Source organism: Enhydra lutris, unplaced genomic scaffold (genome assembly GCF_002288905.1).
Source record: "Enhydra lutris kenyoni isolate GAN:26980312 unplaced genomic scaffold, ASM228890v2 scaffoldscaffold10, whole genome shotgun sequence".
Classification (NCBI taxonomy): Eukaryota; Metazoa; Chordata; class Mammalia; order Carnivora; family Mustelidae; genus Enhydra; species Enhydra lutris.
Window position 1 is genome coordinate 35740409 of NW_019154094.1, and position 19342 is coordinate 35759750.

General features: G+C 41.3%; 1 protein-coding gene across 2 annotated transcripts in view; it reads left to right on the forward strand.

Annotated features, from left to right (window-relative positions):
• The window catches only part of LOC111144005 (inositol 1,4,5-trisphosphate receptor type 1), a 330013-nt gene that overhangs the window by 119231 nt on the left and 191440 nt on the right, over positions 1–19342 (forward strand). For both annotated transcript variants that reach the window (XM_022498062.1, XM_022498063.1), the window contains exons 5-10: positions 1823–1938; positions 11306–11392; positions 13940–14098; positions 16059–16157; positions 17201–17284; positions 17394–17540. In XM_022498062.1, the coding sequence (XP_022353770.1) occupies positions 1823–1938; positions 11306–11392; positions 13940–14098; positions 16059–16157; positions 17201–17284; positions 17394–17540 (692 nt within the window). The remainder of the gene's footprint in view (positions 1–1822; positions 1939–11305; positions 11393–13939; positions 14099–16058; positions 16158–17200; positions 17285–17393; positions 17541–19342) is intronic.

A 19342-nucleotide genomic window follows, 5' to 3' on the forward strand; every position in this document is an offset into this window, starting at 1 on the left:
GATTAAGGATTATGTTCTTGATAAGGGTGGATATCTATGCTTTTATATTTACTTTGTAACTGCTTGTGATTAGGTAGAAATATTTAGTGAAGAAGAAGATTATGGAAAGGGGGGAAGTACTTTTTAGTTTTACAATTAAATGATCTTTTATTTATTTATTTTTTTTGTTTCCTGAACAGTGTCAAGTGATTGTGCAGTACTTTGTAAAAATTCACTGATCCTAACTAGAAGAAACAGTGATTGGAATTACAGCAAAGCCATTGTGTCTACCTACCTGATAGCAAATGAATTTTTGTTGCTTTGAGAGAGTTATTTGGTGTAAACTATAATTAGGTATTTTCCCATTTGAGGTCCTTTAAGAGAATCTCTTTCAGTGAACAGATAAGAATAAGTGTGTGGTTATTAGATTGAATATCCTTGAGAAGTTTGTTCTGAAATATTTTAGGGTAAACTTTTTCTAAACCTAGGTTTTCATTCCAGAGTTACTAAATTTACTCTATAAATACTTAACCTCTTGAAAACCTAATTATATCAAAATGTAAACTTCTCAGGGAATAGTGTCAATTTTTTGAGTTAGTTTTTTAGAGCAACTATTTCTAAACTTTTTTTGGTGGCATGTCCCTATCAAAAATTTGACAAGTATACCCCTAAACTATGTCTATGTATATATTTGAAAGTTCTGAATATCTGTTACTATACTAATATATTGTATATATTATAAAAACAAGCAGGAAAGTGAACATTGATGAAAATATTAAGTTTAAACAGTATTGTATCCTGTCTATCAGGATTATCCTATTATGATTATCCTGCTGGGAGGCCCAGAGGTGCTGTAGGGTTAGGCTCATCATTAGAGACAATGCTTTAAATGGTTTTATTAGGTTATTATCTAGGCGATTTCAAATTTCCTTTTTTTGGATCATCATTATTTTCCCTGTCTAGTGGCTCACAAAGGGAATGCAACAAGAGTTGATTGTGCCTTTGTCTTACTTGCTAAGTTTGCATTACCGTTATCTTTGCTGGTTGGACTTCTTTGCAGAAATACTTTGAAGCCAGTAGTCTGTTGTGAGGGCCAGTTCTACCTACTCTCTAAGACAGTATATGAAGTTGTATGAGTCCAGGCACACCCACATGGAAGCACATCGTGACGCACTGACACTGAGGGGAAAGGGCTTGTGCTGTTTCACTGTTTCTCTCCAAGCCCCAGATATTTTATTTCTGCCCCCGAGAATCATTTTGTATATGGTACTCAAGAGACCACTGCCCTAAGAGGTCCCTATAAAAAAGCTTCTCTAGTGTTTATTTCTAAGTAGGTTCCATGCCCAGTGTGGAGCCCAACATAGCGCATGAACTCACAACTCTGAGATCAAGACCTGAGCTGAATTCATGAGTTGGAGGCTTAACCCACTGAACCACCTTGGTGCCCCTTCTGTAGTTTTTTTTTTTTTTTTTAAATGTAGTTGGATTGAAGAGAGTTGTATTTGCATTCGAAAATGCTTGTGTTGTTGCATATGACTAGGGTGTCTGTTCTCCTGTCTGTCCATCACAAAGGAAAGGAGATAACTATGGGGTAGCTTTAAGAGCCCCAGACTCTGAGTCCTAGCTCTGCCACTAACTGGCTGTGAGACAACAGCTAATGAATTGACTGACTTTCTGAAAGCCTCAGTTTCCTCACCTGGCACCTCACATTGTGCTGGCACAGATTAAAGGTCAGAGGAGAAGTTCCTAAAGGGGCCTTGTAACTTTATACTTAAGAGAATGTTTTTTCATAGGTTGGATGCATATACTTCCTCAAAAACATTCTTATTTGTTTCACTTCTAGATTGCCTCTTTAAGCTATGTCCCATGAATCGCTACTCTGCCCAGAAGCAGTTCTGGAAAGCTGCCAAGCCAGGGGCCAACAGCACAACAGATGCCGTATTGCTCAACAAATTGCACGTACGTATTGTGAGGGACCTGTCTGAGACAAGGGTCTTAGGAACGGCCACTTGGGTTGTGTCTAAGTGAAGTGGATTAGCTTTGCAACCCTCCAACTCTGGGCACAGGCTTTCCTATGTTCTTTGATAAAGGGGGAAAAGGGAGCTGACTCTAAGGAGAGATGGTCATAGTCACCCTTGAGATCATAGTCACCCTGGGATCCCTTGAGAGGCACTGTTTTCTTAGGCATTCCCTTTCGGGGATAACTCTAGCTACAGTACTGGTTATGAGCACAAGCTCTGGAAGCAAACTCACTCAGTGCTGATCTTGGGAAGTTTAATCAGCTCTTTGGGGCCTTCATTACCTGCTTATAAAATGGGAATGGGAATAATATCCACATCAAGAGATTAGTGTGCGAATTATATGAAATGACACATGAAAGGCACATGAACAGTGCCTGCAACATACAATAAGGGCTTAATAAATTTTATCACTGTTTTATCTTGACTGCTAGTTAGCATATAAGCTTATTCCACTGCTGATGTGCTCTGTGACTATGAGCAAGTTTTTGAGCCTCTCCGAGTGTATTTCTCTGTCTGTAAAACAGTGACATCATTTTCTAGTGTCTAGTATCTAGATGACCTAATTCTTCTGTGAGGCTAATTTGTGTGGAACTACTTGGAGGTGTTTAGAAGAACGACATGACATATACCCAATGTAGTAGTATTAAAATTGCAACCCATTCACTATCCCCCCTTCTTGCTTTATTTTTCTCAGTGTCATTTATCATAATCTTTCTAATGTATTTTATCAGCCGGCTACCCCCCACTCATGTCAACAGACTACTCGCAGGCACGGATTTGTGTCATGTTTGTACACTGCTGTACACTGCTGTGTCTCTCATGCCTGCAAGACATAGTGGGCACTCAGATACTTGCTACCAGAAGGAAAAACAAAGGTCTCTCTTGAGACTTAGCGATAATAGTTAAAGACACAGTGTATCTGTGAGCCCCATGGAGCTTACCCGGTCATCTGTCACACTGGCTCCCCTTGAGTAATACGCAGCAAAGTCACGACCAGCTGCATTTGGTAAAGGAAGGCTCACGTGGAGGGCCTCATTGATCCCGAGTACACCGTGTTGGATGGGGGTTAGGTGCTCTAGGTCTGATGAAAAGACCTGGTTCCTAACCTCAGTGAGCTTGTGCAGGGTGAGAACACACCGGCAGTCACTGCCATTGCACTTACAATGAAATCCAGATGTTGTCCTTGCTGGATCCTGCTTTAACCTCTGAGCCTTCTGAACTGCACGTACTCTGCTCCAGTAGCTTTATTTCATTTCATTTTTTTTGAGCACCATAGTCTCTTAACAATTTTGCTACCTTTGTAGTCTCTTAACAATTTTGCTACCTTTCAGTTTGTCAATTTAGAACATTCTTCTCCTGATTCTTCTTAAGTGAAGACTTTTGCTGCCTTCGTATCTCTGTTGAAGCGTTATCTCAGCGAGGTGTCTCCTCATCTCCTTATCTCAGTGATACCCTGCTGGCTTTCCTCCACTGCAGCACAGTCTCTGTTTTTCTCAGCACTGATGATAGTCTGCAATTATATTTAGTACTTCCCTTAATTATCCTCTTTCATTCATTAGAATGGCAGCCCCACAAGATGAAAAGGAATGGCTGGCTTGTTCACCACTGTGTCCCCCGTGCCTGTGATAGTATCTGGCACATAGTAGATGCTCAAGAAATATTTGTTGATTGAAGGAGCACTGTGCTAGGTAATCAGGATAAAACTGTGACAGTGTCTGAACCCTCTGGGAGCTCAAGAGTTAATAAGGAATAAAGAGGTGGTGACAAGACAGTATGGCAAGTACTATTACAGGTGATCCTAAAAGCACCTGGGAGGTTGCGGGAATACCTAAAAGGAGCACCCCAATCCATCTCTGTGAATAAGTATGAGTAGTCAGGGAGGGCTTCCTGGAGGAAAAAGAAGTGCCAAGCCTCAGTCTGAGGCATCTGTGGGAGTCAGAGGTCAGGAGAAGAAGAAAGAACAGAAACAAATAGGTTGCTTTGAATACTTCAGGAATTGTGTCATTATTTTCATGATTTTAGGGCAGACATTCTCAACCTCAGTAGACTCCCTCTTAGTAGAAAATACTGTGTAACTCTATAAACAGGAAATAACATTCATACATAATACAACCTCTGAAGACACCACATTTTTAAAAAATGAATTATAAAGAAGAAATAAGAGGAAAGTAATAAATCTTATAATTGTGTGCTTTAGTTAATGCTTGGGCAGGATTACTCAAGGGGACTTAAGTAAATGCTCACTCCTATTTGTATAAACTCTGAATGAGGCAGCCAAGGACTATGACTCAGGTAGGTGTATAGTACTGCCACTAAAAAGCAATTTTTTTGGTAAGTAATTTTCCAAAATGGTCAGCAGATCTTGGTAGTGTTACAAAGAATGCAAAGGACATTCCTCCCTTTATTAAACAGCACTTGCATTTTGGGTAAATGTGTTAGTGGTAATTAAACCCTATCAAACTATGCTTTGTGTTGATGCGTAAAGTGGAGTTAGGAGCTAGACCCAGAAATTGCAGACAGCCTTTTAACCCATGTAAATGTCAGTCAGACATGCAACTGTACAGGATGAATGATGCTTTGTCCTTAGACGGGATTGTACCACGCATCTCGGGGAATCCAGCATCCCTGGCTTCTGTGCACTGAATATCAGTAGCAACCCCCACCTTCCCCAACCATTGTGATGACCCAGGATCCTCCTGACATTTGTGTTGGGACTGTGGCAATCTAGTTGAATGGTTTGGGCAAGACTGTTTGATTTTGCACATCTCTCTCAGTAGCTGTTGAGTGCTTATGCCTGTGGGGTTATCTTGGAAGAAGTACATCTTTCGTAGTTTGGACTTTTCTTTTTCTGATACGAAAATCATTCTGTTCTATCAGATCTTATTAGTACCTCTCAAAAACCTTCCTTTTCCTATGCTTTTTACAGCAGAAGTTGGAAATTCAGATTCCTCTTGACCATGCAGGAAGCCAACTGGAATAAAAGGAACTTGGTGGGCCTGGTTGCTAAGTGGAATGTGCATGTGTGTGGGTCCAGAGCAGGGCAGTTCCGTGCCCCTGCTGTTGGTGCGTGGGGACATGGGCCCAGAGCTGCTGCCACATCTTATACTTTTTCAAGAGAAGCTAAAAATTCATGCTTTCTATCTAATATGTCAATTTTTCAAAAGATGTTGGCACCTAATTCAATTAAAGTTTAAAGCATCCATTCAGTACAATAACATCTCGAGCTGGATGGGGTTCTTTAGCCACCCGTTTGCAACCTGTAATGAACTGTCGTTTTTCCTTTCAATGAAAGTTCCTTTCAGGGCTCCTTCTCATGAATGAACTGTGAAAAAAACTGCACAGTTGAAAAAAAATGCAATCTTGAAGGTGATCAAGAACTCTGAACACATTTGAAAAGAAAGAAAGAAAGCAAAAGAAAGAAAATGAAATAGCTCTTTCATGCTGTTGGTTCTTTAAAACATTTTTTAAAAAGGAAACTGGTACTTTCCCCCGATTTAGGGTTGCTGATGTGACTTGGATGTTGACTTCGTGCATTTCCTACTTTGCTGCTTATTTGGACTTTTTTTCCCCTCTAGTGTCTGGAAGTCGTGTACGTGTTTTAGTGCAGTCATTAAAATGTTGTATTTTGGGCAGCTGCCTACTTTTCGGGGTTGATGGCAAGTCTCCAGTGGGTTTTCATTTTTATTTTTGTCAACTACTGTGCAGCACCCCAATCAAAGGTCAGATAATTTTAAATTAATGCCATTTAAGGAATTAGTTGTCTAGACCACTTGACTTCCTTTTCACTAGGATAAGCAACATATAAACAGCGTTCTGAGGGAGAATGACATCTAGTGGCTGGTTACTGTGTGTTCATTCCCTCTGCAGGACTAATTGGATTGTGACTCTTCTCGTTATGATTTCTCAAAAGTCTTTTGGCAAAATGAGCTTCTCCCACCCACAAATCAAATAATATGTTCAAAGGCTTTGACTACTGTTTGCTGACAGCATTTTGACCTGCACTGTTTTGGTTCTGAGAAACTGTCAATTACATTAAGTCATAGTCTTGACAAACTAGGAAAAGCCAGAGGAGTGATGAGTCTCTTGTCTCCCGAAGTTTGGGTCCTATATTGCTTGTTTTCAGAAGCCTTAATTCCATATTGTATTACACATTGTAGAGCTTGTTGACCTTTCCCCATGTTCCGGTGACCTTTCTATAGTAACTGAAGAATGGTTTCTCTGTTTTTCTGACGTAAGCTAACAGGTGGCTATGATAAGATTGACCTTCATGTCACTTAGGGAGCATGGTAATATCCAGGGTGAACCATGGTGATAGAGACCATAGCATTAAGTGTGATTTTTTTCCTTGGAAATTCAACCCAGTGTTTAAGGGAGAAGAGCAACAGGTGTTTAAATTACAAGGTTTTAAATTTTGAAAACATAACACACTTAAGATGAATTTTAAAAATCCAGGCTATCTGTCACAGAGGTATGATGAGGTTTTTGAAGAAATAATACACATGAGTATTACAGAAAAAGAATTTCAAAATATATGAGTAAGAAAAGGAAAAAAAAATACAATCCCTAAATCTTACTCCTCAAATATAGTCTTGGTTTATATTTGGCACCCCCCCACCTCTGTATATTCCTGTATTTCTACATTTTGAAGTATCAATGGGAACATACGGCTGTCTTCTCTTTCTTTAACTCACTTTTTTTCACTTAATATAAGAATAAGAATCTTTTTATTTTCCTGTTTAGTGGCCACATGGCCACTTCCTCTGTTGTATGTCAACACTGTGATTTTACATAGTCAGTCCTTGTGGGGTGGGCGGTATTCACAATCCTGGCAGTTTTTACAGGACTGAAACTAGCTGTTATGGACCTGTTTGTATGCAAGATTATCTTTTGAGGAGAAGTTTCTATAAACAAAATTGCCAAATCAAAGTGGCGCCCATTGAAAATCCTTGAGAGACATGGCCAGATAATCCTTCAGAAAGGTTTGTCAGTTCACCGTTTCACAGCATGGGCCATTCCTTAGAATGTACTTGAGGGGTTTAACAGACCAAGTTGTGTTCTGTTCAAGGGCAAAACAACCTCAGTCAGTGGGCCCAGGCGTAGTTAGTACCTGACTCCCTTTTTATCGATCTGCGCCTCACCTATTGAAACACAAAAATCATGAAGATGGTTTTGTCTAAGGCTGGAATTTGGCTTTGTGGAGGAAGTTATCTAAGGAACGATGGGTGAATTCAAGTGAACACATTTGGCATTTATGTATTTAGTAAAAAGTAAAATGAATTGGAGAGTTTTCTCCTTAAGCAAAGTACGCTTATGCTTATAGGAAAAGTGAAGTCTTCAAATAGTCCATGAGGTTGATGCATTGAATGTTCTTATATATGGTTATATAGGCTTGGTTATCATTAAACCTTTCAACAGTATTTCCGATGAGACAGTCAGCATTTTAAGAGAGGTTCTTAGGTATTTGTTCTCTAATGTTTTCTCATTTTACCTTTTATATCTTTTTAAACAAATACTCTTTAATATGTAGAGCTGGTGGTATTTAATTTTTAATATGGACTATATGCCTTCTTGATGACTGATTTGATGTTTCTTTTTAGACATGACAGCAAACACTGAGTTGCCACATTTGTACTTCATCTACTTGTAACTAGGAACTTAATATTTTAGATGAGTGCTTCTTAAACTGAGGCCACTGGAAATTGGGAGTAAGACGAATGCCCATGAGAGTTTTTTCTCTTAAACTGTAACCTTTATATCATTTATTTATTTATTTATTTATTTATTTATTTATTTATTTTTAAAGATTTATTTATTTTAAAGAGAGGCAAAGGAAGAGGGACAGAGAGAATCTCAAGCAGACTCCTGGGCTCAGTCTCACAACCCTGAGATTGTGACCTGAGCTAAAATCAGGAGCCAGTAGCTTAACTGACAGCCACCTAGGTGCCTTTATATCATTAAGTCCAAGAAACACTGCCTTGTGAATTACTAACATGAGTCCTTTCAGTAGGAGGTTTTGAGTATAGGAAAACCTATATTTGTTGGAAAACGTTGTGTCTTATTTTATTGAATGTATGATTTTTCCCACTTGGACATTTTTTTCTTTCTTGAATGTTCTGTCCATATTAACAGAGACAGCTACTTAGCAGAAAGAACAAATGCCTCTCTAAGAAGTCTAAACCTTCCTTCCAAGTGCATTCAGTCCAGTGTTGTGTTTGGGAGACTACCTGTAGAATGTGTGGGGTACTCCAGAGATCTCTGGAGGGGTGCAGCAAGGCATGAAACTAGGGAGAACAGAAGGTGGGAGGAAATGTAGGGAGGGTGTGGATAGAGGGGAAGGGAGAGCTAAGCTCAGTGCTGAGGGCAGTTCAGATGCCTAGGATGATCATGTTGTCCGTCCTGGTATTATTTCTGGATGTGTCTTGAACCCAGTGGATTTTTATCCTTGGGTAACTGAGAGAAGCAGACTGGTACCTGATTCCAGGAGAAAGAGGGAGGGACGTCTCTGAATAGACCATTGTTTTACAGGGCTGAGACAGATGGGAGAAACTTAACAGTGATCGGCACTAACATAGGCAGGTCATTCCATCCTGTAACGTGGTTTCTTTTTGGTTTAGGATTGCTTTCTGCAGCTTATTTCTGTCAGAAGATGTACCTTCCTAAAAATACCTACACTGAAGGTAGAGATGGAGCAGATGCTGAATTTGAAGGAAATGGAAATACTCTTTTACCACCCAGACACCCAGTTCACCAGTGGAAGTTCTCATCATTAGAACATTAGAACATTTCTTAACTTTAGTGATGTAGTATAATAATGTTAGAATTTATTGAATGCCTATTATATATCAGGCAAACATTTTCTCTGATCTCCCTTGCATTGTCCCCATTTTGTGAACAAGAATGCTGAGTTGGGCTTGGGAAGATTAAGTAACTTGGCCAAGATGGTAAAGCTGGTATGTGGTGGAACCAGGCCCAAGCCCAGAAGGTCCTATAAGAATGCAGACCGTTCTTAGGAAAGAGACCCATTTTCCCATTGGCATCTGGGGACATCTGGCCTCAAGGAGAGGGAAACTCTGGGAAGAGAACAATGGGAACTATTCTGAAACACACAACGGGTCACCAGGGTTTTATTATCCATCAGATTAGATACTGATTTCTTCCTGCTAATTTATTTCTGTTTGACCCAGTCTAGGTTTGGGGGACAGAGCTTGGAACAACAGTGTCTATATTGCCTAGGACAAAGCTAGTTCCCCTTCAGCTTTGTTATAATATGATAACAGTACTTTCTGAGGTGTACAAGTAAATGAATAAAAATGCCTGTTCCGGTTGATGGCCCTGGCTGACTCTTCTGGAACCCTATCTTCAGCTTTCCCAGGTTCCCGAGCATGCCAAATTTGGACTAGTATTGACTGCTGGCCCCTTTTGTACCTATAGATTTGCAGTTAACCCAAATGTGGGTTTGAGGATTATCCCTGCTACTTAATAGATGTGATTTAAAAAAAAAAAATCCAACATCATTATATTTTATTGATTTTTAAATTGAAGCGTAGTTGGCACACAATGTTAAATTAGTTTCAGGTGTAAAAGTAGTGACTGGGCACGTTCATAGGTTATTCTATGCTCACCGGAAGTATAGCTACCATCCGGTCACCATATAACACCATCACAGCATCATTGACTCTCTTCGCTATGCAGTGCCTTTCATCCCCATGGCTTATTTATTCCATAACTGGAAGACTACACCTCCCACTCCACTCCAAAGGTGTTTGCCCCCTCCCTTCTAGCACCTACCAGTTTGTTGTCATTATATACTGGTCTGTTTCTGCTTTTTGTTTGTCACTTTCTTTTTTTTAAATGTGGGACTTGAACTCACGGTCCTGAGATTGTGACCTGAGCTGAGATCAAGAGCTGGATGCTTAGCTGAAAGAGCCACCCAGACGCCCCTTGCTGGTTGATTTGTTTTGTTTTTTAGGTTCCACATGTAAGTGAAATCGTTAGGTATTTGTCTTTGTCTGACTTCTTTCACTTAGCATAATACCCTCAGGTTCATCCATATTGTCACAAATGGCAAGATTTCATTCTTTTTAATGGCTGAGTAATACTCCTGTGTGTGTGTGTGTGTGTGTGTGTGTGTGTGTGTGTGTGTACATGTGCGCTCACATAGCACAGTACAGATGTGGGTTGTTTTTTTTTTTTTTTAAGATTTTATCTATTTATTTGAGAGAGAGAGAGCATGAGCAGGGGGCAAAACAGGCAGAGGGCAAAGGAGAAGTAGGCTCCCTGTTGAGCAAGGAGCCCCATGCAGGACTTGATCCTAGGACCCTGAGATCATGACCTGAGCTGAAGTAAGACCTTAACCAACTGAGCCACCCAAGTACCCCAAAATAAGACATTATTAATTAAATTTTAAATATACACAGAAGTAGATATTATTAACAAATTCCTTGTGTACCTACCATCCAACTAATTACAGTGTTGAGTAAACCTTTTAATCTCTGAGTCTGTTTTTTCTTTTTAAAATGGTGATAACAACCCCCCCTCAAGGAGCTACTATAAAAATTAAATAAATGGGCACCGGGGTGGCTCAGTGGGTTAAAGCCTCTGCCTTCAGCTCAGGTCATGATCCCAGGGTCCTGGGATCGAGCCCCGTATTGGGCTCTCTGTTCAGCGGGGAGCCTGCTTCCCCCCCCCATCTTTACCTGCCTCTGGGCCTATTTGTGATCTCTGTCTGTCGAATAAATAAATAAAATCTTAAAAAAATTAAAATTAAATTAATTACAATAATGTCTAATAATAATAAGCATCATTCCATTAAAAGCTGCAGTGACCAGGCGCTATGGGTACATGAGAGTATAGGTACTATTTTTATCCTTATTTTACAAAAGTAGAAACTAAGGCTCATGAATTTTCCAGAACAGAGAACCAAAAATCACCCAAAATCAGCATTTAAATTCAGTTTTATTTTATTCTAAAACGTTAAAAGAGGACTTTTACAAATCATAAAAGGGTTATGCAAATTTTCTCCCACCCCTACCCTATTTTCCTCAAAAATACATAAGCTTTTGACGTAATCTTAACCTAAGCAGATGTCCATGAATGCCTGAAAGAAAAAAAAAAAATTTAAAAAAAGCCAAGAAGGCCAAAAAGGGCAGAGTGGGATGGCTTCCTGAACCCCTTGCTCATTTTGCTTACGTATTTGCTTATTTCTGCATTTCTCATATGAACTGGTGACATGGGTTTTGCATCACTGTGGAGAAACACAAGCCATTGTTTTCTCTTTGTGACCAGTCTTCCTTCTCCATGTACAGCATGCTGCAGACTTGGAAAAGAAGCAGAATGAGACAGAAAACAGGAAATTGCTGGGGACCGTAATCCAATATGGCAACGTGATCCAGGTAGGTCATGGCCACTCTTCTCTTCTGGAGCTGGAGTGTTACAAAGAGCAAAGCTGAAAAATAAACACAGAAAATTGGGTTTGGACAGCTTTCTAACAGGGCTCCCATGGAGACAGCCAGTCTGGTGCAAAAGGTCTAGCATTTCTTCTTATATGTGTTGGATTCTTGGGCTTTTGAGTTGGCCCTCTCTCAGTGCAAGAAACCGCTACTCTGCCCTGTGGTTGGTAATTTAAGTTCTGTGCAAATATTTGAAGTGGGAAGTTCCCTATCTGGAAATGAGCCTGATGGCTGTACTTTTGTTTCACTTGCCTTCTTTGAAAGTTCTCTCTATTGGGTAAAAATTGGCTTCCCTATAACTTTTATCTGTTGGTTCAAGAGCTGGTCATGGGGCAATCACTGCAATTCAGTACCTTCAGGTAGAATATTTGATGACAGGTTTCATGTCTTGTCTCACAGGTTGTGAGGTTCACTTGTTTATCCTTTGTGCCTTTAAAGTTGGCATGGGGTTAAATCACACTTTAGGAAATAGCTATTGTGGGGTTTGCTAAGAAAATCTATCTGGGTCTATCCTTGCAGAAAATAGTGTGAGAGGAGGTCCAGTGCCAAATGTAGCCTTTTCCTTTTTTTCTAAGATTTTATTTATGTATTTATTTTAGAGAGAGAGCTGGTGCCTGCATGAGTGGGGGTGGGCGGAGGGGAGGAGCAGAGGGGGAAGGACAGGGAGGGGATAGAATCTCAAGCAGACTCTCCACTGAGTTCGGAACCCAATCAGAGGCTCGATCTAGAGACCCTGATACTGACCTGAGCCAAAACCCAAGTCCAAGGCTTTACTGGCTGAGCCACCCAGGTACTCCTGTAGCCTTTTTCTACTTACCTAGTTGCCAGATCATTTTGATAGAGACACAAAGGGTAATAGTTACCAACTTTTGAAGACCTGACCCATCTGATTATCCTGCTCCATTATTTACCTTTTGAAAAGATAGCACTTACCATTTAAACTTGACTGGTTACAAAGGAATTCTTTCCCATTGTTATTTGTGTTAGATAGCAGTGATAATCTAGAGCATGTGAAAACTAGAATTGCCACATTGGTAATAGCAACCTTTTATGTTTAAATGGGTTATTATTATTTGGCCTTTTGCAATAATAAAGTAGCTTTAAAATCTGTGTGAAGATGCGTCCTGCTAGTCCCACTCGACCATCCTTTCAAGTTCTGTCCAAATGAGAAAGGACACAAGGGTCCAGGTGGGTCCAGAGTTCAGTATCTGCTTTATTACTGGGTCAGACCAGTGCCTTCAAATTCTGGACTCCCTCCTGTGGTTAGATCAGAGAATATGGCTTGAACTGAAGATGGAAGGTAGGCACAGGGGCTAAGAATATAAACTCTCCCATGTATTCCAATTCAGATTTTGTGACTTAATAACTATGAGATTTGGGGCGAGAAATGTTCCCATGCCTCAGTTTGCTCACTAGCAAAATGGGAATAATAATGGTACTAGTTTTCTAGAATGATTGAGAGGTACCTGTCCCAGAGTAGGCTCTGAATATATTTTAGCTGATATTACTTATTATTACTTCTCTGAACCCTGGATCTTGGGATCCATCTCCATCTCTGTGTAATGTCAGTTTATAAACCAACTGAGTTCAGCACCTGGACAGCTATGTGGAGGATTAGGGGCCCCTCCCCAGGGTAATGATGAGACTTAAGAGGGCATTGCCTTCCCCTTGTGTATAATGACCGAGGCATGCCAGGGACTCACAAATCAGACCCATAACCCAAACAGCATTGATAGAATGCTGTTGAATTGATAGAAGAATGTGGACCTCCTAGGAATGTTCTAGAAAGTGTACCTATTAACATGTGAAAAAGGGATATTGGCAGTTGGCAATGCAGTTCCATACTGATCTTAATATTTCTCCAGGATTTGGGCAATCTTTCATCTACCCTTCCATCTTCTCTTATAGCCTGTTAATTTGGGAGGCATTAATCAGCGCTTCCTGGTGTAGACCTACTATGAGACAAGTTGTTTCCCATTTAGATCTTTGGTTTTCCCAAGAATAAAGAATAAAGTTGCAGTTGGAGGTGGAAATTTATAGCAGCCATGTTATTCCACATGAAATGACTACCTCCTTATAGGGTCATCTCTTCAACTATTTCTTGTGCTCAAAAATGCCTTCCCTCAGCTTCATGTTCAGGTCAGCAGTATTCGGATTGCAGTTCCTCAGCTTCTTTACATGGGATTAAGCTCCTACTTGTTAAAAGATGGTATGCTCTTCCTTGCTGATGGTGCACTTGACCTGAACAACTTTCGTCTTGTTCATGGCCATGTTGGGGGTGGGGAATAAAATATTTCTTCTTCCCTCTACTTCTTCCTTTGCTCTTCCTTATTTTCCAATTATTCCCTGCCTCAGACACGTTGACGATTTTCTAACTTTAAAGTTAGCTCAGGGGTAGAAGGAATGTTTGAAACATATTTTGTGACTGAAGACATCACAGAGATTCAGAGACCTGCTGACACTCACCTTATTTCCTCCGTGGGTTTTCAGCTCCTGCATTTGAAAAGTAATAAATACCTAACTGTGAATAAGAGGCTTCCGGCTCTGCTGGAGAAGAACGCCATGAGAGTGACTTTGGACGAGGCTGGAAATGAAGGGTCCTGGTTTTATATTCAGCCGTTTTACAAGCTGCGATCCATCGGAGACAGCGTAAGTGCAAATTCCCAGCCTGGGGAGTGCCCCATGCCAAGTCTCCAGCCCTAACTGTATATAAAAGTCAATGGGGAGAATTTTATAGTTGGAACCAGAGGCTCATCCTGGATGAAGAGAAGGGAGTCACTATGGAAACCAATGTTTGGGAAACAGGGAAATTTGGAGAGAAGTGTGACCTAAATACAGTAGCTGTGTTTTTCCTACTGAGTTTCTGAAAAAATTGGATGAATAGCCCATTACCTCAGTAACTTCACCATGAAAACAGCTATCCTATATAAATGTCCTGGGCAGTGTCCCTGTCATTCTAGATCACTAGTGGAATGGAAACGCCTCTCTATTTTGGAAATACAGTTAGTAGAAAAGGAGAAGAGAAGATAACTAGATACAGTAGGGAGGGAGAATGGATTTTAGGATGACGCTTCAGTTGTTCCTTTATCGGTAAGCTGGCAGATTCTCCATCCGTGTCAGTGACTGGGGTTGGTCCTCAGCTGGCTCCTCTGCTTGGGGTATAAAGCCACCAAAATACTTGTCCATGTGACTCAGAGCATTCTGGTTGTTGTCAGCTGCATTAGTACGTCACTTTGTGGGCATCAACTTGACAACAAGTATGTTTAAATGCTATTAAGCTGTTTTTCTGACCTTGTTAAGATTTGACAATAGTAGCTTCTTACACAAAATGTGTTCCTTAAACAGTTTGAAATCTGGTCAAAATGCTCAGCTAGCTTTAATCTCAAACTGAGTTTTGCCGTTTTTCATATTGCTATTTAAGTTTGCAAGCTTTGGGCAGTGAAGCATTCGTTTATATGCTGGGGTATGTATTACGTTATAGGCTGTATCCCAGAGGCAGGTAGAAACAGACCATACCTTCCCAGATGGTATGCAGTAAATATTGATCCTCAACTGAGGAGAGAAGAACAAGTCCAGTAAAGCTTAGTGTTCACCATAGGTTTTGGTTTTTTTGAGGTCCATATCTATATCTATCTATCTATATTTATGTGTGTGTGTGTGTGTGTGTGTGTGTGTGTGTGTGTGTGTGTGTGTGTGTGTGATTTATTTGGAGTTAGGGAAAATTTAGTTGTATGCCCTCCCCAAATGTAGCAAAATGAAAATAGATGAGTTTTACCTCTTAGGAAGCCATCAATTTGGTTTTCCTTCCCTCTACCCTCATAATAAAAGAGCAAGGTGCTTTGTCCTGAATTTCATATTTGGCAAATCCTTGGCTTTCTTTAAACTTATCTGTTTAGTTGTGCCTTAGTTGAGAAGGTATGATGGCATGGAAAGTTTGATTATCCTTTGTAGGATAGTGTTTTACAAACAAGTGTTGATCTGTTTGTGGACTCCCGTTGGTGGCTTGTGACTATTGGCTTGTGGCTTGTGACTATCATTTTAGAAAGTGGAGAATAGATAGTATCATGCTGTCCTAAACATAATGAGAATGACTATTGTTTTAGGGAGGTAACTTCTGTTTTAGGTAAATATAGATATGTATATCTATATATGTACACACACATACATATATATATATACACACACACATATGTGCACATAAGTAGGTATGAACTGGAATATAATAGAGATGCATTTCTTATTGTGGCTTGTACCAAAAAAGTATGAAAGTCATTACTTTAGATATAGACAATTATAGCTTTATTTATTTAAAAATAGACTTCCTTCAGGCAATGTTCTGCTTCTATTCCTAATACTCTGAGCTTTTTTATAGATCTCTGTTAACGTAGGAAAGGGGGGATATTGACAGTTGGCAGTGGTGTCCCATGCTGGTCTTGGTATTTCTCCAGGGACTGGATGGGGATTGTGGGACTTCACTGCTTGGCCTGTGTTTGGCTGTGATGGGTGAGGATGTGCCATATCCAAGGGTGTGGTCTAAACATCCCCACCTGCTCTCCACGAGGACGTCAGACCCTTTTTTGAAAAGCTCTGTTGGTCTCTTCCTTTCCAGGTGGTCATTGGTGACAAGGTTGTACTGAACCCCGTCAATGCTGGCCAGCCCCTACATGCCAGCAGCCATCAGCTGGTGGATAACCCGGGCTGCAACGAGGTAAGGGAAACCACGTGATGGCTGTGGGCAAGGAGAGGCCGCAGGAGCAGGGCTCCTTGGGGCCACAGCACGTGCATGATGAAAGTGACCTTATTAGTGACTTGGGGCAGCATACCTGTTCTGGAGGGGAGTAACGAAGACCCAGAATCAGGGTTGGGGGAGGGCTGATAGCTCCCCTAGGACTCAGTTTACTAAGCCTCCTATAATTGGGAGATTGTTGCCTAATTTGTTAAGCCAGAGAAGGGCCTCTTCTTCACATTTTTCTGGCTAGATGGGCACCTTTTTCCAGTTTGTTTGCCTTGGATGAATGTCTTTGGCTGCTTATTCTGATGGGTGTGCTACAGGCCATCAGTGGCCCGGCAACTGGGATTTGTTGACTTTGGCAAAACATCTCCTTGGCCTCAAATTTGGCAATTCCAGGACCAAAGGACAGTAACTTGATTGTGACATAAATATTTGTCTATGGGTCAAGATCACAAGATCTTGTCTGCGTTTCCAGGCTAGTTACCGTACATGTCCCCAATCTCCCTGTGCACTAGTTTTCCTGTCTGAAATAGGTGTGATGGTCCTTACCACTTTTCAGCATGTTGCTGAGGACTGAACGTAGTCGTGAATATTAGTGCTTCGCCCAGTGCCTGGCATGTGTTTAGTGTACCAGCGGTGGCTGCTCTTGCCAGTGATTATCATTCACATTTTAGAATGTGTTCACTGCAGTCTTTGCACCTGTATGTTTCTTGGTCCTTGTTTCTACTGAGCTTTTACTTTTTGGCTGCAGAGCAGGAGAGTTGCAGAAGAAAGGCTGTGAAGAAGGTACCCTTAGTCATTTTGAGCATACATGGTGATGGGCATAAATGCACCCTTTATTACCCAACACGTCTGCCAGGCCAGTTAAATTTGCAGTTCCTGTGATCTTAATGGTATGAATTGGTAGGATTTTGGAGCGGAAGCACAGCCCTGCCTCTTAGGCAGTAATGAGGAGTTTTTGGGCTGGAAAACAATTGTGGGGAGGGACGTGTGAAAAAATAACTGTATTTGTTTTTCAGGTCAATTCTGTCAACTGCAATACAAGCTGGAAAATAGTCCTTTTCATGAAATGGAGTGACAACAAAGATGACATCCTGAAGGGGGTGAGTTTGGTACTTCCCAGGCTGGCTGCACTTGGCTCTACGTGGGGCAGTAGCTAAGTTCTCTGGTACGATTCATGGTCTTTAAACCCTCCATGTGCTGACTTTTTAGGGTGATGTGGTAAGGCTGTTCCATGCAGAGCAGGAGAAGTTTCTTACCTGCGATGAGCACAGGAAGAAACAGCATGTCTTCCTGAGAACCACCGGCCGGCAGTCGGCCACATCTGCCACGAGTTCAAAAGCCCTGTGGGAAGTGGAGGTAAGGGGTGGGACTGGAGAGGGAGAGAGAACATTTGGGGGTCTGTGAAGTGCTTAAGCTCAGCTCTTTCCAAAAATGGGTTGGGATGACAGATGAATAAGCGCACTGTGCCACATCCGGAGGATGTTGGGTGCACTTGTGGGAAAAAATGATGTCGACTTGGGAAGCAAACTCTCAAGTGAAGCTGGAAGTTTCTTACTCTCACCGTCGAATCATTGTTTCCTTCCATGTCTTCCTCGACTGTGCTCATATGTCCCAAAAATATGTAATTGAGTGTCTATTCTGCAGGGTACATCGGTGACTCATGTCAGGGGTGGGATAGAGAGAGAGACATCCAGATCACTGGATGGCGAAGTGGCCAGAGACACTTTCCTCATGCTCTGGGGATGGAGGTGAGGGAGGGAGAAGTTCAGGTTGGGTGAAGGACGTGGCATCTGAGCTGGTACGGAACAAGATGGCGTGTATTTCTGAAGGCAGAGATGCGTAGAGCATTGGTCACTTCATGTCAGATGGTGGCATGCAGTTGGGACTATGAGGCAGCAATGAGGTAAGGCTCAGCATCCCAGTTCAGTGGGGAGCAGAGGATGGGCACAGAAGGGAAACAGCAACTGGGCTTGGAGACTGGAGCCTGAAGGGCACCTATCCAAGCTGTGAGGAGTTTGGACTTAAGTCATAGGCGGGAGGGGCGTTTGGAGAGGAGTTTCGAGCAGGGGAGTAAAGTATTCAGTGCGCTACCTACGGAGATAAAGGATTCTGCTACTTGAGGAGATAAATGATTCTGCATGTCATTTATTGAGAGGTGGAAAGAGACTAGAATGGTGGGACCCCCAGACAATGGCATGAGTGCTTGGTGACAGAGGTGATGAGAGCCTGAGCTGCAGGACTTAGCCTCTCCCCGAAGCCCTTCTCTCTGTGTAACTGCAGCTGTTAGGGTACATGTATTTCTCTGTCTTGGCCTGACTCCTCTCTTCTTCCTCCCTTGCTCTAATGGTTTCATGTTTTTATGGAGGTATAGCAGACACAAAGTGCCCAGGTCAAAAGTATACAAGTTGATGAGTTTTTACATACACACACAGTCACACGACCAGCACCCAATCCGGAAGTAGAAGATTAGAAGCAACTAGAAGGGTCCCTTGAACTTCTTTCCAGCACTATCTTTCTTTCCTCCTAGAGAAGTTGCCAGTGATTGGACTTCCATCTTCCATCTCCACCGTTAGGTGTTCTCTATTCTTGAACTTGGTATAAATGGAGTCAGAGAGTGTATAATCTTTATTGGGTCTTTTTTTCTACTTAGCATGATTATTTTGAGGTTCATTCATGTTGTTGCACATGTCAGTAGTTCATTCCTTTCTGTTGGTGAGGAATGTTTCACCATGAGGTACACCGTAATTTGTCTCTTCACCTGTGGATGGACCTTTGAGTTGATCCCAACATTTGGCTGTTAGAACAGCTTTGGAGGGCATTACAAATGTGGGCAAGTCTCTTCATGGTTGTGAACTTTCATTTCTCTTGGCTGACTATCTAGAAATGGAACAGCTGGATCATATTGTGGGTGTATGTTTAAAAAAAAAAAAACAAACTACTGAACTATTTCCAAAAGTGTTCATATCATCTAAGGTTCCTCCCAGCAGGGTATGGGAGTTCTAGTTCTTCCGCATCATCACCAACACTTGGTATGGTTCGTTCTTTCCATGCTAGCCATTTTAGTAGGTGCATCATGGGATTTCTTAGTGCTTTTAATCTGCATTTCCCTGATGGTTAATGATAGTGAGCATTTTTTCATATCTTTATCTGCCATCAGT